Genomic DNA, 14380 nt, shown 5'->3' on the forward strand with positions numbered 1-14380 from the left:
AAGCACACGTGCTCTCCTGGGTCTCCAGCTCGCCATCTGCAGATCGTGAGACTTCTCGGCCTCCGTGCTCCTGCCAGCCAACTCCGTATAATGACTCTTTCTACATATACATACTATCGGTCCTGTTTCTCTGCAGAACCATGACTAATACAAGTACGTTAAGAAAGTTTAGAAACCACGCAATGTGCTTTTGTTGGTTTAAGAATTCACTCAAACACTTTAAATAACCATATGGTTTATTGCTCCAAGACAAAGAATTTAAACTAGGGTGTGCTACACTTGCGTGCTCCAGGTCCCTGAAAAACTTGACGTGAAAAGCCTTGGAAACTGAGAGAAAAACACCTGTGAAGGCTGTCGGCTGCACAGGAAAGAATGTATCGCAATGGCCAAACACTGACTGTGAAAGGTGGCCAGAAGACCTTGCTGTGTGCGACTTCTAGAGTCTCGGAGTGATGTTGTAAATAGGGAAGTGACCGCTGGTGCCAGAAACCAAGTGAGGAAGATGATGAGGTGCAACAGCAAAAGCATATTTCTGTAAGAACTAACAAAAAAGTTTGCAGGACATAGTTATCCAGACATATATTTGTAGAAATACACATAATAAATATTTTGCATATTGATCACGAAAGTTTGTTCACTGGAATTCAAAGACTACAATTCTGACTATCATGGGGCGGGGCGGGGGGGGGGGCGTGTGGGGGAGTGGTCAACAAAGTATGTTTAAAGGAAAGTAGACTGAGGAGTTACCTTAATGGTCAAGTTCTCATCGTGAATAATGAAGGAGACAGCACCACATGCTGGTTTGGAAACCAATACATAAGAAGACCAAGATGGTTGCACACTAATAATGGATTTTGAAGCCATGGCGATACTTGTTTTAAATATCTGGTGTGAATCCACTGACCTGGAGTATAAGTCTTCATGCCCATCTACACTGTGGGGAGGGGTGGGGTTTGTGGGAAGGACGGGGTAGCTTTAGAGAGCACTTGCCCAAACAGAACTAAAGGGTGAGAACCAAGATACTGAGCATCACAAAATGTATCTGTATTTGATGCTCCCTGGATAACGGATTTCCACACTGACTGAACTGGAATATTGCCTCCCCACAGAGTAGCACGTTAATGTCAGGGAAACATGAACAAAAGAATGAAATTCCATGGTTGGCACATACTCACTTAAAGATAAATAGGCCATTTCAGGAATTCACACTAGAATGCCTCGTGTTGTTTTACGAAAGATGTGTTTTCCTTGTATCACAGTATACAGTCCTCACCCCCGTTTTGCCAATCCTATGTGCTTAGCAAAAAATGGGCTTCACTGACAGGATCTAGAACAGGGGTGGGCAAACTTTTTGACTCGAGGGCCACAATGGGTTCTTAAACTGGACCGGAGGGCCGGAACAAAAGCATGGATGGAGTGTTTGTGTGAACTAATATAAATTCAAAGTAAACATCATTACATAAAAGGGTACGGTCTTTTTTTTTTTTTAGTTTTATTCATTTCAAACGGGCCAGATCCGGCCCGCGGGCCGTAGTTTGCCCGCGGCTGATCTAGAACCTCAGAGAACTAGACACAAACACAGACCTTAGTTAGAAATTCCTCAGAATTCTAGACATCCGTTTTCAGACAAATGAAGGTCATTTCCCATGTAGCACTGACATGCAAGGCACCATGGGGGCGTAAGACCCCACTGATCCCACCCCCTGGTGAAGGTTTCCACGTGGGCAGGCTGAGCAGTCAGAGCAGCAGGCCCTCCGTCAGAGGCATCACCCGGCAATGACATAAAGTGGCAGCTCGGGGATGAGCCGGTCCGGAAGTCCCTGAAGTCCAACAGGTCAGAGCAAACCGTCTCAGGTCTTACCTCTTCCAGACAACAATCCAGACACTCCTTTCACAGCTTTTTCCCAGCCACCTTCTAGAATGTGGCAGAGCTGGCCCCACCTGACGGCGTGTGGGGAATGAAGCCGCGGCCCACCATTTCTGTGACCAGGAAGGGTTCCCGGGTGCTTCTATTCAACGAGGAAGGAGCACGACTTTGGCACCAGGACAGAATGCTTTTCACAACGTGGCTTCTCTGAAGTTGAACAAGGTATGAAGTCGGGCGAAGCCTTTGCCACATGCCTCACGCTCATGGGGCTTCTCCCCAGTGTGGCTCTTCTGGTGCTCAGTGAGGTTTCTGCTCCTGGTGAAACTTCTCTCACACTCATCACAGGTACAGACACGGGAGCCGAGCATCCCCCTCCTGGCTCTCCATCTTCCCATGACTCTCCCAAGTCTCTCCATGCTCAGGACCCTGAACGTTTTTACCGTTTTTAAGGCTATGGACCCTCTGCTGTCTCAGGAGATGTGAATGCCGCCTAAAGGCTTTGCCGCATACGCTGCACCGGTAGGGCTTTGGCCGGTGTGGAGTCTGTGATGTTCAAGGAGGCTGCAGCTCTGGCTAGAGGTCTTCCCACAGTCATCACACTTACAGGGCTTCTCCCAGTGTGAGTTCTTTGGTGCTTGATAAGGTCTGAGCTGTGATGAAGACGCTGCCACATTCTTCACACGCATAGGGCTTCCCCCCCAGTGTGGATTCTCCTGTGCTTAGTCGGGTCTGAACTCTGAGCAAAGCTCTTTCCACATTCTTGGCAAATGTGCCACTTCCTTCCAGTGGCACTTTTCTGCTTTCTTTGTCACCTGCCCTCCAGTTCACGGGCCCTGCACAGGTAGCTCTCTGGGCAATGGCCTCACGCAGGTGGCACGGTATCAGCCCAGGCTCCTGTTCCAGATGCTCCCCAGCTAGAGGCAGGTCTCAGATCTTCGTCTGTGTTTCACCACCTGGAATCACAAGGGCCGGCAACTGTCTGTTACGCCTGCCCCAGAGGAGAGCTCTCTGCTGAGTCCCAGGGAGGCAAGAACGACAGAGGTCTCTCTGCGCCATGAATGAGGGTTAAGTACAGGGATCAGATGGAAGTCCAGAGGGAGGACAGGAGTGCTGAGGAGGATGCACACCTGGGAACGGGAGCGGGTCCATCGGAAGAAAGGGACAAACTGAGAATGGGGGGGAGGGGTGAGGAGTGCGCTGGGATGCATGCAGAGGCTCTGAGATCTAGGGATCGTCAGGCTGGGCCATGTGCCTTGGACTGGATAAAGGGCGGGGCAAAAGGCGAGCGTAAGCAAGGCAAGTGGAAGGGCTTCTGAGTGTCCATACGAATCACAGAAAGAAGGGGCTCAGAGAAGCAACTCCATCCTCGCTTTTGCCAACTCCATCCTCGCTCTCATCACATTTGCCAACAAAATAGCCACTGAAGAAGGAAATGTCACACACAGTAGAAGTTCTTCCACTTAATCCTAAGCATCTAGCACAGCGGTTCTCAACCTGTGGGTCAAGACCCCTTTGGGGGTCGAACGACCCTTTCACAGGGGTCGCCTAAGACCATCGGAAAACACATATATAATTAATTACATATTGTTTTTGTGATTATTCACTATGCTTTAATTACGTTCAATTTGTAACAATGAAATTGGGGGTCACCGAAATATGAGGAACTGTATTAAAGGGCCGCGGCGTTAGGAAGGTTGAGAATCACTGATCTAGAAAGTGAAAAGGTTTGGGAAACAAGTCCAAGTGCAGTGAAAGCAGTGACACCCTATCCAAGCCTTTCCAAGGCTTCGGGCGGCTCCAACACAGTGGGGTGGGGCTCACTTGTACTCGTACCTTTAAATACGGTGAAGTCTCCGTCTGAGGTCAAGGAGGGCAGGAACCACTGGGTAAGACATTAAAACCCAGTGGACGTAGAGATTGTTCGGAGTGTAACACCACACTTTCCACAAGAGGACACACCTTCTCTGTGCCTTCGGGCTTAAGCTCATGACACTTTAAAAAATAAAAGTAAATCACGACAAGATCTTCAGCTCGCACTGGCTGAGCTGCTCTTCTTCAACAGGAAAATCCCACTGAGGGGGCAGCGGACCAAACAGGTGGGGTTAGGAAGATTGGGGAAGCACAGACAGCCCCCCCAGCTAGGAGCAAACCGGGAGAATCCCCTTAAGTGGGCACTAAAATAAAGGCAGACAATGGTAAGCAACCTTGGGATAGATGAGAAAACGCAAACCCCCATGGACCTGGGGTGGGGGTGAAGGACCTGTGGGGAGAGACCAACAGCAGAGACAGGTGCTGGTGCTGGGGAGGAAGGGGCTCCCGCTCACCTGGGACTCTGGGGTGAGCCTGGCAGTCACCACTGTGTCTTCTGTGCAGCCCCCTCCAGGGCAGCCCAGGAACCTGCAGAGCTGAGAAGGAGAGCTGGGGATGAGATCTGTGCTCACATTCAGCCTCCCTGCCGGTGGAGTCCAAGGTCAAACACAGGTTAACACACTCCTCTCACATGTGTTCCTTTCCAAAACCCCGATCCCTCCCAGCTCCAGTCCGAGGGCCCATAGACACCTGGTGTGCTCTGTAGATACACAACACTGACAGATCCTTGGTCGGAATGATGTCATGAAAGCAAAATAATGAAAAGTTTTCCATTTACAGATAATCTCAACCTTGCTAGGGAGGGGAAATGGGATTTTCGTTATACTGTTTTAGTAGTTGTTAGGGCCTTTCTGCTTTCATTTTGAAAAACTGAGAAAAGCAAGACAGGCTCGTCCCAGAAAGGCAGAAATTGCTCAGGTTCAAGACAGAGAGAAAAGTAAAAAGATGCAGGTTTTCCTGTAGGAGGCAAACTTTAAAGGGGCACAAGACAGTTGGTTTTCACTAGAACAGCGGTCGGCAAACTCATTAGTCAACAGAGCCAAATATCAACAGTACAACAATTGAAATTTCTTTTGAGAGCCAAATTTTTTAAGCTTAAACTATATAGGTAGGCACACTGTTATTAACTTAATTAGGGTACTCCTAAGGCTTAGGAAGAGCCACACTCAAGGGGCCAAAGAGCCGCATGTGGCTCTCGAGCCGCAGTTTGCCGACCACAGCACTAGAACCTCTGTTAAACAATGAAGACTGTGCCCAGCCAGTGTTGCATAGTGGTTGAGCCTCGACTTATAAACCAGGAGGTCACAGTTTGATTCCCAGTCAGGGCACATGCCCAGGTTGTGGGCTTGATCCCCAGTGGGGGTGGGGTGATGTGCAGGAGGCAGCTGGTCAATGATTCTCTCTCATCATTGATGTTTCTATCTCTCTCTCCCTTTCTCTCTGAAATCAATAAAAATATATTTTTTAAAGAAATGAAGGCTGCAAGTTGGCAGGTGTGTCTCAGTGTTGTGTGTTGGAAACTGAAACACGTGACCATGGCACATGAGAAAACATCTTCAGAACACACAGCCATGTCCTATGGAGTGAATTTCGTGTTACTTTAATAACAGACCTAGGTTTTAGAAGACTTATATTCTTTAATTTGCAATAGTCCTACAGTCTGTGGGAGATTCTGACTGGCTTCATAGATTCTGTTCACTGAGACTGTAATGATGTGTTTGCATGACATCTTCCCCACTAGAATGTAAGCTCCATTGCAGCTCTGATTCAGCCTCAGTGACAGCTCTTCCCCCAGCACCAGCAGCACTGGCCAGCGCACAGGACAAGCCTCCCTCTGCCGGGTAAGGCCTGGGATCCCACGGATTCATGCTTGAGCAGAGCCTTCATCGACTGGAATTTGCAGGATGGTGTCAACACTGCCCTCTTGCAACAGAGCAGCTCTTGACCCTGGTCACCACCTGGAACCTAGAATTTATTTTCACTTATTCATCAAACACTTCTACAGCACTTTCTATGTTCCTGACACTGTTTCCAAGAGCATTAAAACTATTAACTCCTTCAACACTCTGTGGGAATTGGGGCTGTTCTCAGAGACTACTGTCTTGTCTTCTCTGAAAAAATGAGGATAATTCCCAGCTTACAGGGCTTGGGGACAATAATTAGGTCATGGCAGCTGCTGCAGGAGAGCTCACTGCCATTATCGTCCTTGTGTGTTTCCTCTTGCACGTTTTCCCAGTCCATGAACAATTCTGAATTATTCCAATTAGGTTATAGCCATGTAGGTTATAACTCTACCATTAACCTTCCCAGTTTTCTCACATCTTTGGCTTGGAACCATTGAGAAAATAAATCTTCTCATGTCCTGAATATTTTCAAGCTGAATCTGGTGTCTTGGATATAAATCAAGGAAAACATCCATGTCTGCTGTTGCGGACCACTCAGAAATTTTTCAGAACATCTATGTCATCACCAGAGACATGGAAACTACAAACTGAAAACACATTGGATTGCCACAGCGATCCTCACTCCTCTGTTTAGTGATGCTGTAGCCCAATATTTAGAGATTGTCTTGAATGGACTCTGGAATAGAACTTGGTGTTTGTTTTCTCTTAATGATTGTCTTTTATTTTCCTAGCCGTCTTCCTCAGTAACCGTCTGATGGCTGACGCCCTAAGCACACCTGCTACTGCTCAGTCTTAACAGAGGCTTTCCATGATCCTTAATGAACGGGGGCAAGTAAACAAAACTATGCTGGCATTCTTCGAAAACAGAGGAATGTCTCGTACTTTCAAAAACAAGAGGAAGACTGACAAAGATTCTTTTAAAATTATCCCATTATTAAGTATTGGGGGATCATGTGGTTAATGACGTTATACTAACTTGTACAACTTCACAGTACAACATAGCACACTCCAGTTTGTGCTCAACACCCACAGGATAGCATCCTTGTGTTTGAACTCCTTTGCCATCGTATCCTCACTCATGCTTTTTCCCCTCAGGTGACCGCCACGGAAAAAGTCTGCAGGTAGGAGATCTTCAAGGTGAATGAGGAGGCGAACGGCCCAATCTCTGCCCATCGTGATGGGTTCGTTACCCACTCTCCTTCACAAACATCCCGAATGGTCCGTTGGAGCGCAGCCGTCCAGTTTCCGGTTGGATAGTGACATCATGCAAAGTCACCGGTAAGCCGGGCCACGACTTTGCTTCCTCTGTCAGCAGGTCATAGGGAGCCTTCCATGCGCCCACAGGTCTAGGCTGAAAGAGGGCTTGGCTGTCTGGCAGGAGGGCCGGCTCTCATCTCACAGCTCTGATCCTCCGAGATCCCGTCATGTGTGAACTATTTTAACTTCATGTAGTCCTCCGTGAGTGACATCTCACCCAGGTCACAATGGTTGCATGGGGACTTAGTGGCCCATGATTGAGCGTTACTTTTTTGAAACCCAGGAACTCTTTTTGGATAAGTCATAGTCTATCCTCAGCGTGAGGACAGCCCTTTACCCTCACTATCTGCCCCTCAAGGCGAGCTGAGGCCCAAGGAGGGGGCAGAAGCCACCAGTGCTGCCAGGTGCGCTTCAGCCAGAGACTAGAGATCCCTGGCCCCTCCAGTCCCCTAGGGAGCCTGGGTCCCTATGGGGCTTGTCCTCTAGGGTAGCTTCTTCACGTTCTCGAATGTTCTGAGAGAGGCCTCGGGGCCAAGGGTGCTGGGGCCAGTGCCTGGCTAGGACTTTCGGAGAGAGAGGCCAGGGAGTGGTGTCAGGGCAGAGCCGCCTAAGACTCTGAGAGAGAGGCCCAGGGCCCAGGGCCATTGCTTCAGGCTGTGCCCGTCCTCTCCCTGAGCGAGGCGCAGCCCTTTGGCTTGGCTATGTGGGGCCAGGAGAGGCTCTCTGTGCTGGAGTTTCAGTTCAGAGGCTCTGATGCTGGGCAGGACTCTGAGGCTCGCATCGTCTCTGACCATGTCACGCTGACACGGACAAGTCACCGGCATTGTTCTTTTTCTTCTTTGAATGCCAATTGTCTGTACTTCCTTTCAGTTTCACCATAATCTTTGCCTCTCGGTACGTATCAACACAGCAGATTTCTTTTTAAAACCTAGTATTGAAGATTGAGTATCTTTCCCCATTCTACCCTTACATCACTCTCCCAAGGACAAATAGGAAAACTCCAGGTATCTGAGGCCCGGACACACCTCCATGACCCGCCGGCTGCCTCGGAGCTGGGGACTCCGTGCTTCCTGCCGTCAGCAGATCCAGCCCCAGAAACAGACCAGTTTACAATCATCTCTGAAAACTGCCACGAATGGGCGGCCTGTTCTAAGCCGGGTCACCCAGGAAGGACGGGGGTAAGAGGGACATTTTGCTCCAGAAACAGAATGTCCAAAAAGGCCCAGCCCATTATTTTCCCCAGAAACGTTTGGAGGAGAGTAAAATCCCAACATGAGCTTCGAAGGCCTCTGTGCCCAGGGGATGGCGTTGCCTGCTGAGGAGGGGCAGCAGGGGACACGGGCTGTTTGCCCTCTGGCCTGAGGTTGGAAAGTGGGCTGAAGCCTGGCGTGCACTGGATTCTCTAAGACAGTGATGGCGAACCTATGACACGCGAACTCATTTTTTTGGTTGATTATTCTTTGTTAAATGGCATTTAAATATATAAAATAAATATCAGAAATATAAATCTTTGTTTTACTATGGTTGCAAATATCAAAAAATTTCTATATGTGACACGGCACCAGAGTTAAGTTAGGGTTTTTCAAAATGCTGACACGCCGAGCTCAAAAGCTCAAAAGGTTCGCCATCACTGACCTAATACATAGAAACAAACACAGGGAAGCAGCCAAAATGCAGGGACAAAGAAACAAGTCACAAATAAAAGAACAAGTGAAATCTCCAGAAAAAGAACTAAATGAAATGGAAACAAGAAAACTACTAGATACATATTTCAAAAAAAATGGTTATAAGGATGCTCAAGGAACGACCCTTTCACAGGGGTCGCCTAAGACCATCGGAAAACACATATATAATTACATATTGTTTTTGTGATTAATCACTATGCTTTAATTATGTTCAATTTGTAACAATGAAAATACATCCTGCATGTCAGATATTTTCATGACGATTCATCACAGTAGCAAAATTACAGTGATGAAGTAGCAACGAAAATAATGTTATGGCTGGGGGTCACCAAACATGAGGAACTGTATTAAAGGGTCGCGGCGTGAGGAAGGTTGAGAACCGCTGGTCTAAGAAGGAACCTGCCCTGACAGGTGGCGTCGTCCTTGGCAGAATTCAGGAGACGAGGTGGACACAGAACGCCTGTTTTCATTTTTTAAAATTAGGCTTTTCATTTTGAAATGATTGTGGTGTCACCTGCAGTTGTAAAAAGTAACAGAGCAATCACCTGTGCCCTTGCCCGTTCCCACAATGGCAGCAGCTTGGAGAAGGCAGCGCAAGATCACAAACATACGGACACGGGCTCCCGAGACCAGGCTCTCCTTCACCGCGGGGACCCGCCCCCGCCCCCCGCCGCGGCCCTTTCCTGTGGTTGCGTCATTTCCGGGAGAAGCGAGTCCCGACCAGGTCAAGGCCAGCCAACACCCTCCCCCAGGTAGCGTGCGCGGCGCATGGTGCCGGCTGCCAATCAGAAGCAGGAGGAAGTGACGTCATCAAGCTGACGGAAGAGGCAGAGCACCCGTGGCCGCCCGCCCAATCGGGGTCCAGGAGTGACAGGGGGCGGGGCCGGGCCACCTCCGGCGGCGGGAGCGGCCCGGGGCGCGACTGGGGCCGAGGCGAGCGCGGCGCCCTGCGTGCGGCTCGGCGGCCCGGAGCCCGCGGCCCGGCGCCCCTTCCTGGCGCGGCGGCGGCGGGGCGGCCGCGGGCGTAGCGCCGCCTTTGCCCGGAGTCCCGCGTGGCCCCGGCGCGGATGCGGCTGCGGCCGGGCCTGCAGCGGGCGCGGGGGCGCCGGGCGGCCGCCATGGGGAACTGCTGCTGGGCGCAGTGCTTCGGGCGGCTCCGCAGGGAGGCGGGGCGGCTGCCGCGCGGCGGAGGGTAAGCGGACATCGCCGCCGCGAGCCCCGGGCGCTGGGCGGGGTGCCTCCCCTCGGGGCGTGCGTCCCCGCGGCGGGGCCTCCAGGGCGGGAGGACCGGGTCCCGGGGGCGGGAGGACCGGGCCCGGACGTGGGGCGGCCCTGTCCACGGCCTGGCGCCTGGCGGGGTCTCCCGCGTCCGTCCTCCCGGTGCCGACAGGGCCCGCGGGCTTTCCCGGGGGTTTGTGGGTTCGGGGACGTGCGGAGCCCGACCCGCTCCGGGCGCCCGTCCGAGCCCCCCTCCGCCGCCCGGGCTGGAGCGCCGTGACCGCCCGTGTGTGGCTGTGGTTCTGGCCGTGGTTCTGTCGGTGCCGCGGAGGGAGAGCAGGGCTCTGGAGGCAGCTTTGTTGTTGAATGAGCGCGCCCCGGAACCCAGACTGGGAACTCGGAACCGGCCCCTTTGTGGGGACGCCGGCGCCGTCGCTCCCGGAGGAGATCGGAGGCTTTCGGGGTCCGCCCGGTTTCGCCGGCGTCACGGGGTCCTCAGGCGGCTGAGCAGGAGCCGTGAGGCCGCGTGGTTTCTAATTCGGGTCTTCGGCGCCGGGTTCTGAGGACAGGAGCACCGCCCCCTCCTCTCCCTCCTGCGTCCCCGAATGGAAACCCGGGACCGGAAGACGCGGCGCCTCGCTTAGGTTTGGGTTTGTTGTTTTGTTTTGTTTAAAATATATTTTATTGATTTTTCACAGAGAGGAAGGGAGAAGGATAGAGAGTCAGAAACATCGATGAGAGAGAAACATTGATCAGCTGCCTCCTGCACGCCCCCCACTGGGGATGTGCCCGCAACCGAGGTCCATGCCCTTGGCCGGAATCCAACCGGGACCCTTCAGTCTGCAGGCCACCGCTCTATCCATTGAGCCACACCGGCCAGGGCAGGTTTGGGTTTTCCTGACCCCGCAGCCGGGAAGGCGGCCAGAGTCGCCTCGTGTGCTTGTCGCCTGAGTGCGGTCGCACTAAAGGGCCAGATGCGCAGTCTCCGGCGTGGTCCGTGTTTATCTGTAGGTTTGTTGCCGGGTGTTACATTCTAACCGTAGCGCCAGGATCGAATTCGGGGAGCAGACATCGCGTGCAGGGGGGCAGAGCCAGGTGCACCTGTGAGAGCCCGAGCCCGAGCCTTTTATTCTTGTGTTATTGTTGTTAATCACTGCACTTTCCATAGGAGCCGCTGTCAACCTGTTTGCTGCCCGCCCCCCCCCCCCCCTCCATTGGACGTTGGCCTGCGTTGGGGTCTGGGACTCTCGGGCTCTGACTGATCTCCTAGGGAACTGCACTGACGTTGCAGAGTCCAGTGGTTCTCAACCTTCTGGCCCTTTCAGTACAGTTCCTGTTGTGACCCAACCATAAAATTATTGTCGTTGCTACTTCATAACTGTCATGCTGCTTCTGTTATGAATCGTCATGTAAATATCTGATGTGCAGGATGGTCTTAGGCGACCCCTGTGAAAGGGTCGTTGGACTGCCAAAGGGGTCGCGACCCACAGGTTGAGAACCGCTGCTGCAGACTCGGCTCCCTGAGCGGGGGGGAAGGGGCGGCTCGGGCAGCCCCAGAACCTGTGTCAGCCGTCTGCGGGTGTGTGTGCAAACTGAGCAGTTGGGTCTGTGCTTTGCGCTCTGGGCAGAACTCCTGTGACAGACAGCCCCGCTGAGGAGTCAGATGCCCCCTGGCCGGGAGCTCGGCTGGCGAGAGAGCATCCTCCCGACAAAGCTGTGGTTCCATCCGGGTCAGGGACGTACAAGAATCACCGATGAATGCATAAGTGGACCAATACATGGATGCTTTCCTCTCCGTTTAAAAATCAATGAATAAAAATATACGGTCACATGATGCTGGTATTGATCTGTTTCTTTAATCCATAAATGTAGGTTCGCACAGGTTCCCTTACTTGAGTCTTCTGGTTAACATATTGTTTTACATCAATTTTAATATTATTTTAGCAGCTTCTAATAAACATGCAGACAGGTGAGGTTAAATTTACCTCTCATTTTTATACTTTTTTTTTTCCACCTGGTAGTTTTGATTTTTTTTTTTTTTTTTTTTAGCACTAGGTCTAGCTAGCTAAATATGTAAGGGCCAAAACTTAGAGGAGTAATAAAAACTTGATGTGATTTATATTGTCTAATAGCTCATGGCTCTCTATTCCAGAGATGAGCCATGAGCTATTATCTCTCTGCATTATCTTGTACTTTGCCGCTGGAGGACCTGAATGTATGTACTGGTTGACGGAATTAAGGAGTGCGGCTTCTGAAGTGTATCTTGGCCCTTTCACCTTCCCTTGCCTTTGGTCCTTGATGTCCCTGAAGCGTTCCTTTCGCTCCTCAGGGGCTGGTGGACTCCTCCTCCTCGGGCTGACTTTCCTGCCCTCATTGGAACTTTCCTTCTCAGACCATGGTAGTTGGTAACTCGCCACTGTCTGGCCTGTGATACTTCAGTCTCTTGGGTACGTTGGTCAATTTTTATTCACTTTGTATTTTAAATACATAGCTGTGTCTCTCTGGAACCCAGGGAGGCAAGAACTAGAAGGTTCGTGTAGGGGGCAACAGCTTCTAAATGCAGAGGGTGGTCAAGGGTGTGATCAGAGCAGGGAGCCCGAGAATGGCTCCTCTGTTTACAACACACCCAACAGGAAGTGGGGTACCCCTCACGGGGCAGGACCCTCTGGCCTTCCTGTCACATGACACCCTGTAGATGGAAGGAATGAGAGAAAAGGTGCTGCACACATTGCAGGGAAGAGTGAGAAGGAAGTAACAGACCTCCAAGGTCCTGTCTGTCATTATTTCCCTCGAAGCCAGGCTCCTCTGAAAGGGCAGTGGCTTTTTTAAACCCATGTTTTCTGTCTTCGACGTGTTTAGAAAGAAGATGTATCTCTTCCTAGGCATAAAATACGTTTCTGAACATCTGTTCTTCCTAAATTTGCCTTCAGCAGAGAGGGGCTTGTTAAGCAGAGGATGTTAGTACTTTATATTATTACCTCCTGTGCCGAGGGCACGCCTACCTGGAAAACCTGTTGAGGGCCATCCCTTGAGATTTGAATGGTTAACCCTCCTTTCAAGCATTGGATCCTAATTGTAAACGGTCTGTACGTCGTCTTCATTGTAATAATTTTTGCCAGGAATTGGATTTGTAACCTTTCCAATCTTTTGTTCAGACGACGAGAGTCTTGGGAAGCTTTTGATTTTTAATAGATTTTGGAACAGTTTCCTGTGGTTCTTCATCATTTGTTTATCATGTCAAACAGAAGGTAGAGGGAACGATTTTCGTTTTTATTTTAACATATGTAGGAGAATATGAAGAAAAGGGACAATACTAATGTGTGATTTGTGAGAATTTTTCAGTTATATTTTACTTAAGTCATTTTGGCGTAAAAGAGAATGTACCAGCTGTGCAAAATGTCAGCACAACAACCTGCATTTCCAGTCTGTTCTTTTTAAATTTTTTTATTGATTAAGTTATTACATGTGTGTCCTTATCCCCACATTACCCCTACCCCCCCCCCCCCCCCCAGTGTCTGTGCCCATTGGTTAGGCCTATATGCTTGCATATAAGTCCTTTGGTTGATCTCGTCCCCTTACCCCCACCCTCTCCTACCTTCCCTCTGAGGTTTGACGGTCTGATCAATGCTTCTCAGTCTCTGGATCTGTTTTTGTTCATCAGTTTATGTTGTTCATTATATTCCACAAATGAGGGAGGTCATGTGATAGTCATCTTTTCTGACTGGCTTATTTCACTTAGCATAATGCTCTCCAGTTCCATCCATGCTGTTGCATTCAGTCTATTCTTGACAAGACTGATGTTACCCTTCATAAAAGATGATCTTGACGCCTGCCTGGATAATGAACATGGAGACACGAATCCCATTCGCATCACATTCAGCTCTTGGAGATGCCTTTACAGCCACATCATTCCGAGTTTGAGAGGCTGCCTGCCTGCCCGTCTGACATCCTTCACGTGTGGGAGTCCGTGCTCACACGTCACAGTAGCAGAGCGGACACAGAAACTTAGGCTGCTTCATTTAGAGACAGCTCTCGGGGACACAAGGGTTCTGCATAAAGGAATGTCCATAGATGACGTTAGGGGACTTTAGGCTGTTAAGAAAGACAGAAGATACGCTTATTATGATTTTTTTCAGTCTTTATTGTTGAGAGTATTACAGATGTCCCCCTTCCACCCGATAGCTCCCTCCTCCCGGTTCAGGCCTTCAGCACCCTGTGTGTCCTTAGGAAAGGTCTTTGGTTAACCTCTTCCTGCCCCACTCCCAAGCTCTGAGATTCATCGGTCTGTTCCATGCGTCCCTGCCTCTGATTCTATTTTATTCACCCGTTTATTTTGTTCATTAGATTTCTTGTTTATTTTTATTTTTAGATTCAGTGGTTGATAAATATGTATTTGTTGCCATTTTATTGTTCATATTTTTCCTCTTCTTTTTCTTGTTCTTTTTCCTCTTCTTAAAGAATACCCTTCAACATTTCATGTACTATTGGTTTGGTGGTGATTAACTCCTTTAGCTTATTCTTGTCTGTGAAGCTCTTCATCTGACCCTCAATTCTAAATGAGAGCTTTGCTGGGTAGAGTA

At 50.1% G+C, this 14380-nt stretch overlaps 1 protein-coding gene, 1 long non-coding RNA gene and 1 other non-coding gene across 8 annotated transcripts in view; 2 read left to right on the plus strand and 1 right to left on the minus strand.

Moving 5' to 3' along the window:
* Positions 1 to 209: 209 nt before the first annotated feature.
* On the minus strand, positions 210 to 9498 carry LOC118657479. Its single transcript, XR_004968025.1, has 5 exons — positions 9128 to 9498; positions 4192 to 4272; positions 3701 to 3859; positions 1862 to 2820; positions 210 to 532 (listed from the first exon to the last, which is right to left on the minus strand). It is a non-coding gene; the product is annotated as an uncharacterized LOC118657479 (long non-coding RNA).
* A 121-nt stretch (positions 9499 to 9619) lies between these two features.
* The window catches only part of AP1AR (adaptor related protein complex 1 associated regulatory protein), a 29768-nt gene continuing 25007 nt past the window's right edge, over positions 9620 to 14380 (plus strand). For all 6 annotated transcript variants that reach the window (XM_036311516.1, XM_036311517.1, XM_036311520.1 and 3 more), the window contains exon 1: positions 9620 to 9774. In XM_036311516.1, the coding sequence (XP_036167409.1) occupies positions 9650 to 9774 (125 nt within the window). In that variant the 5' untranslated portion in view covers positions 9620 to 9649. The remainder of the gene's footprint in view (positions 9775 to 14380) is intronic.
* LOC118657510 lies at positions 12374 to 12497 on the plus strand. Its single transcript, XR_004968027.1, has one exon. It is a non-coding gene; the product is annotated as a small nucleolar RNA SNORA11 (small nucleolar RNA).

Source organism: Myotis myotis, unplaced genomic scaffold (assembly GCF_014108235.1).
Source record: "Myotis myotis isolate mMyoMyo1 unplaced genomic scaffold, mMyoMyo1.p scaffold_m19_p_56, whole genome shotgun sequence".
Lineage (NCBI taxonomy): Eukaryota > Metazoa > Chordata > Mammalia > Chiroptera > Vespertilionidae > Myotis > Myotis myotis.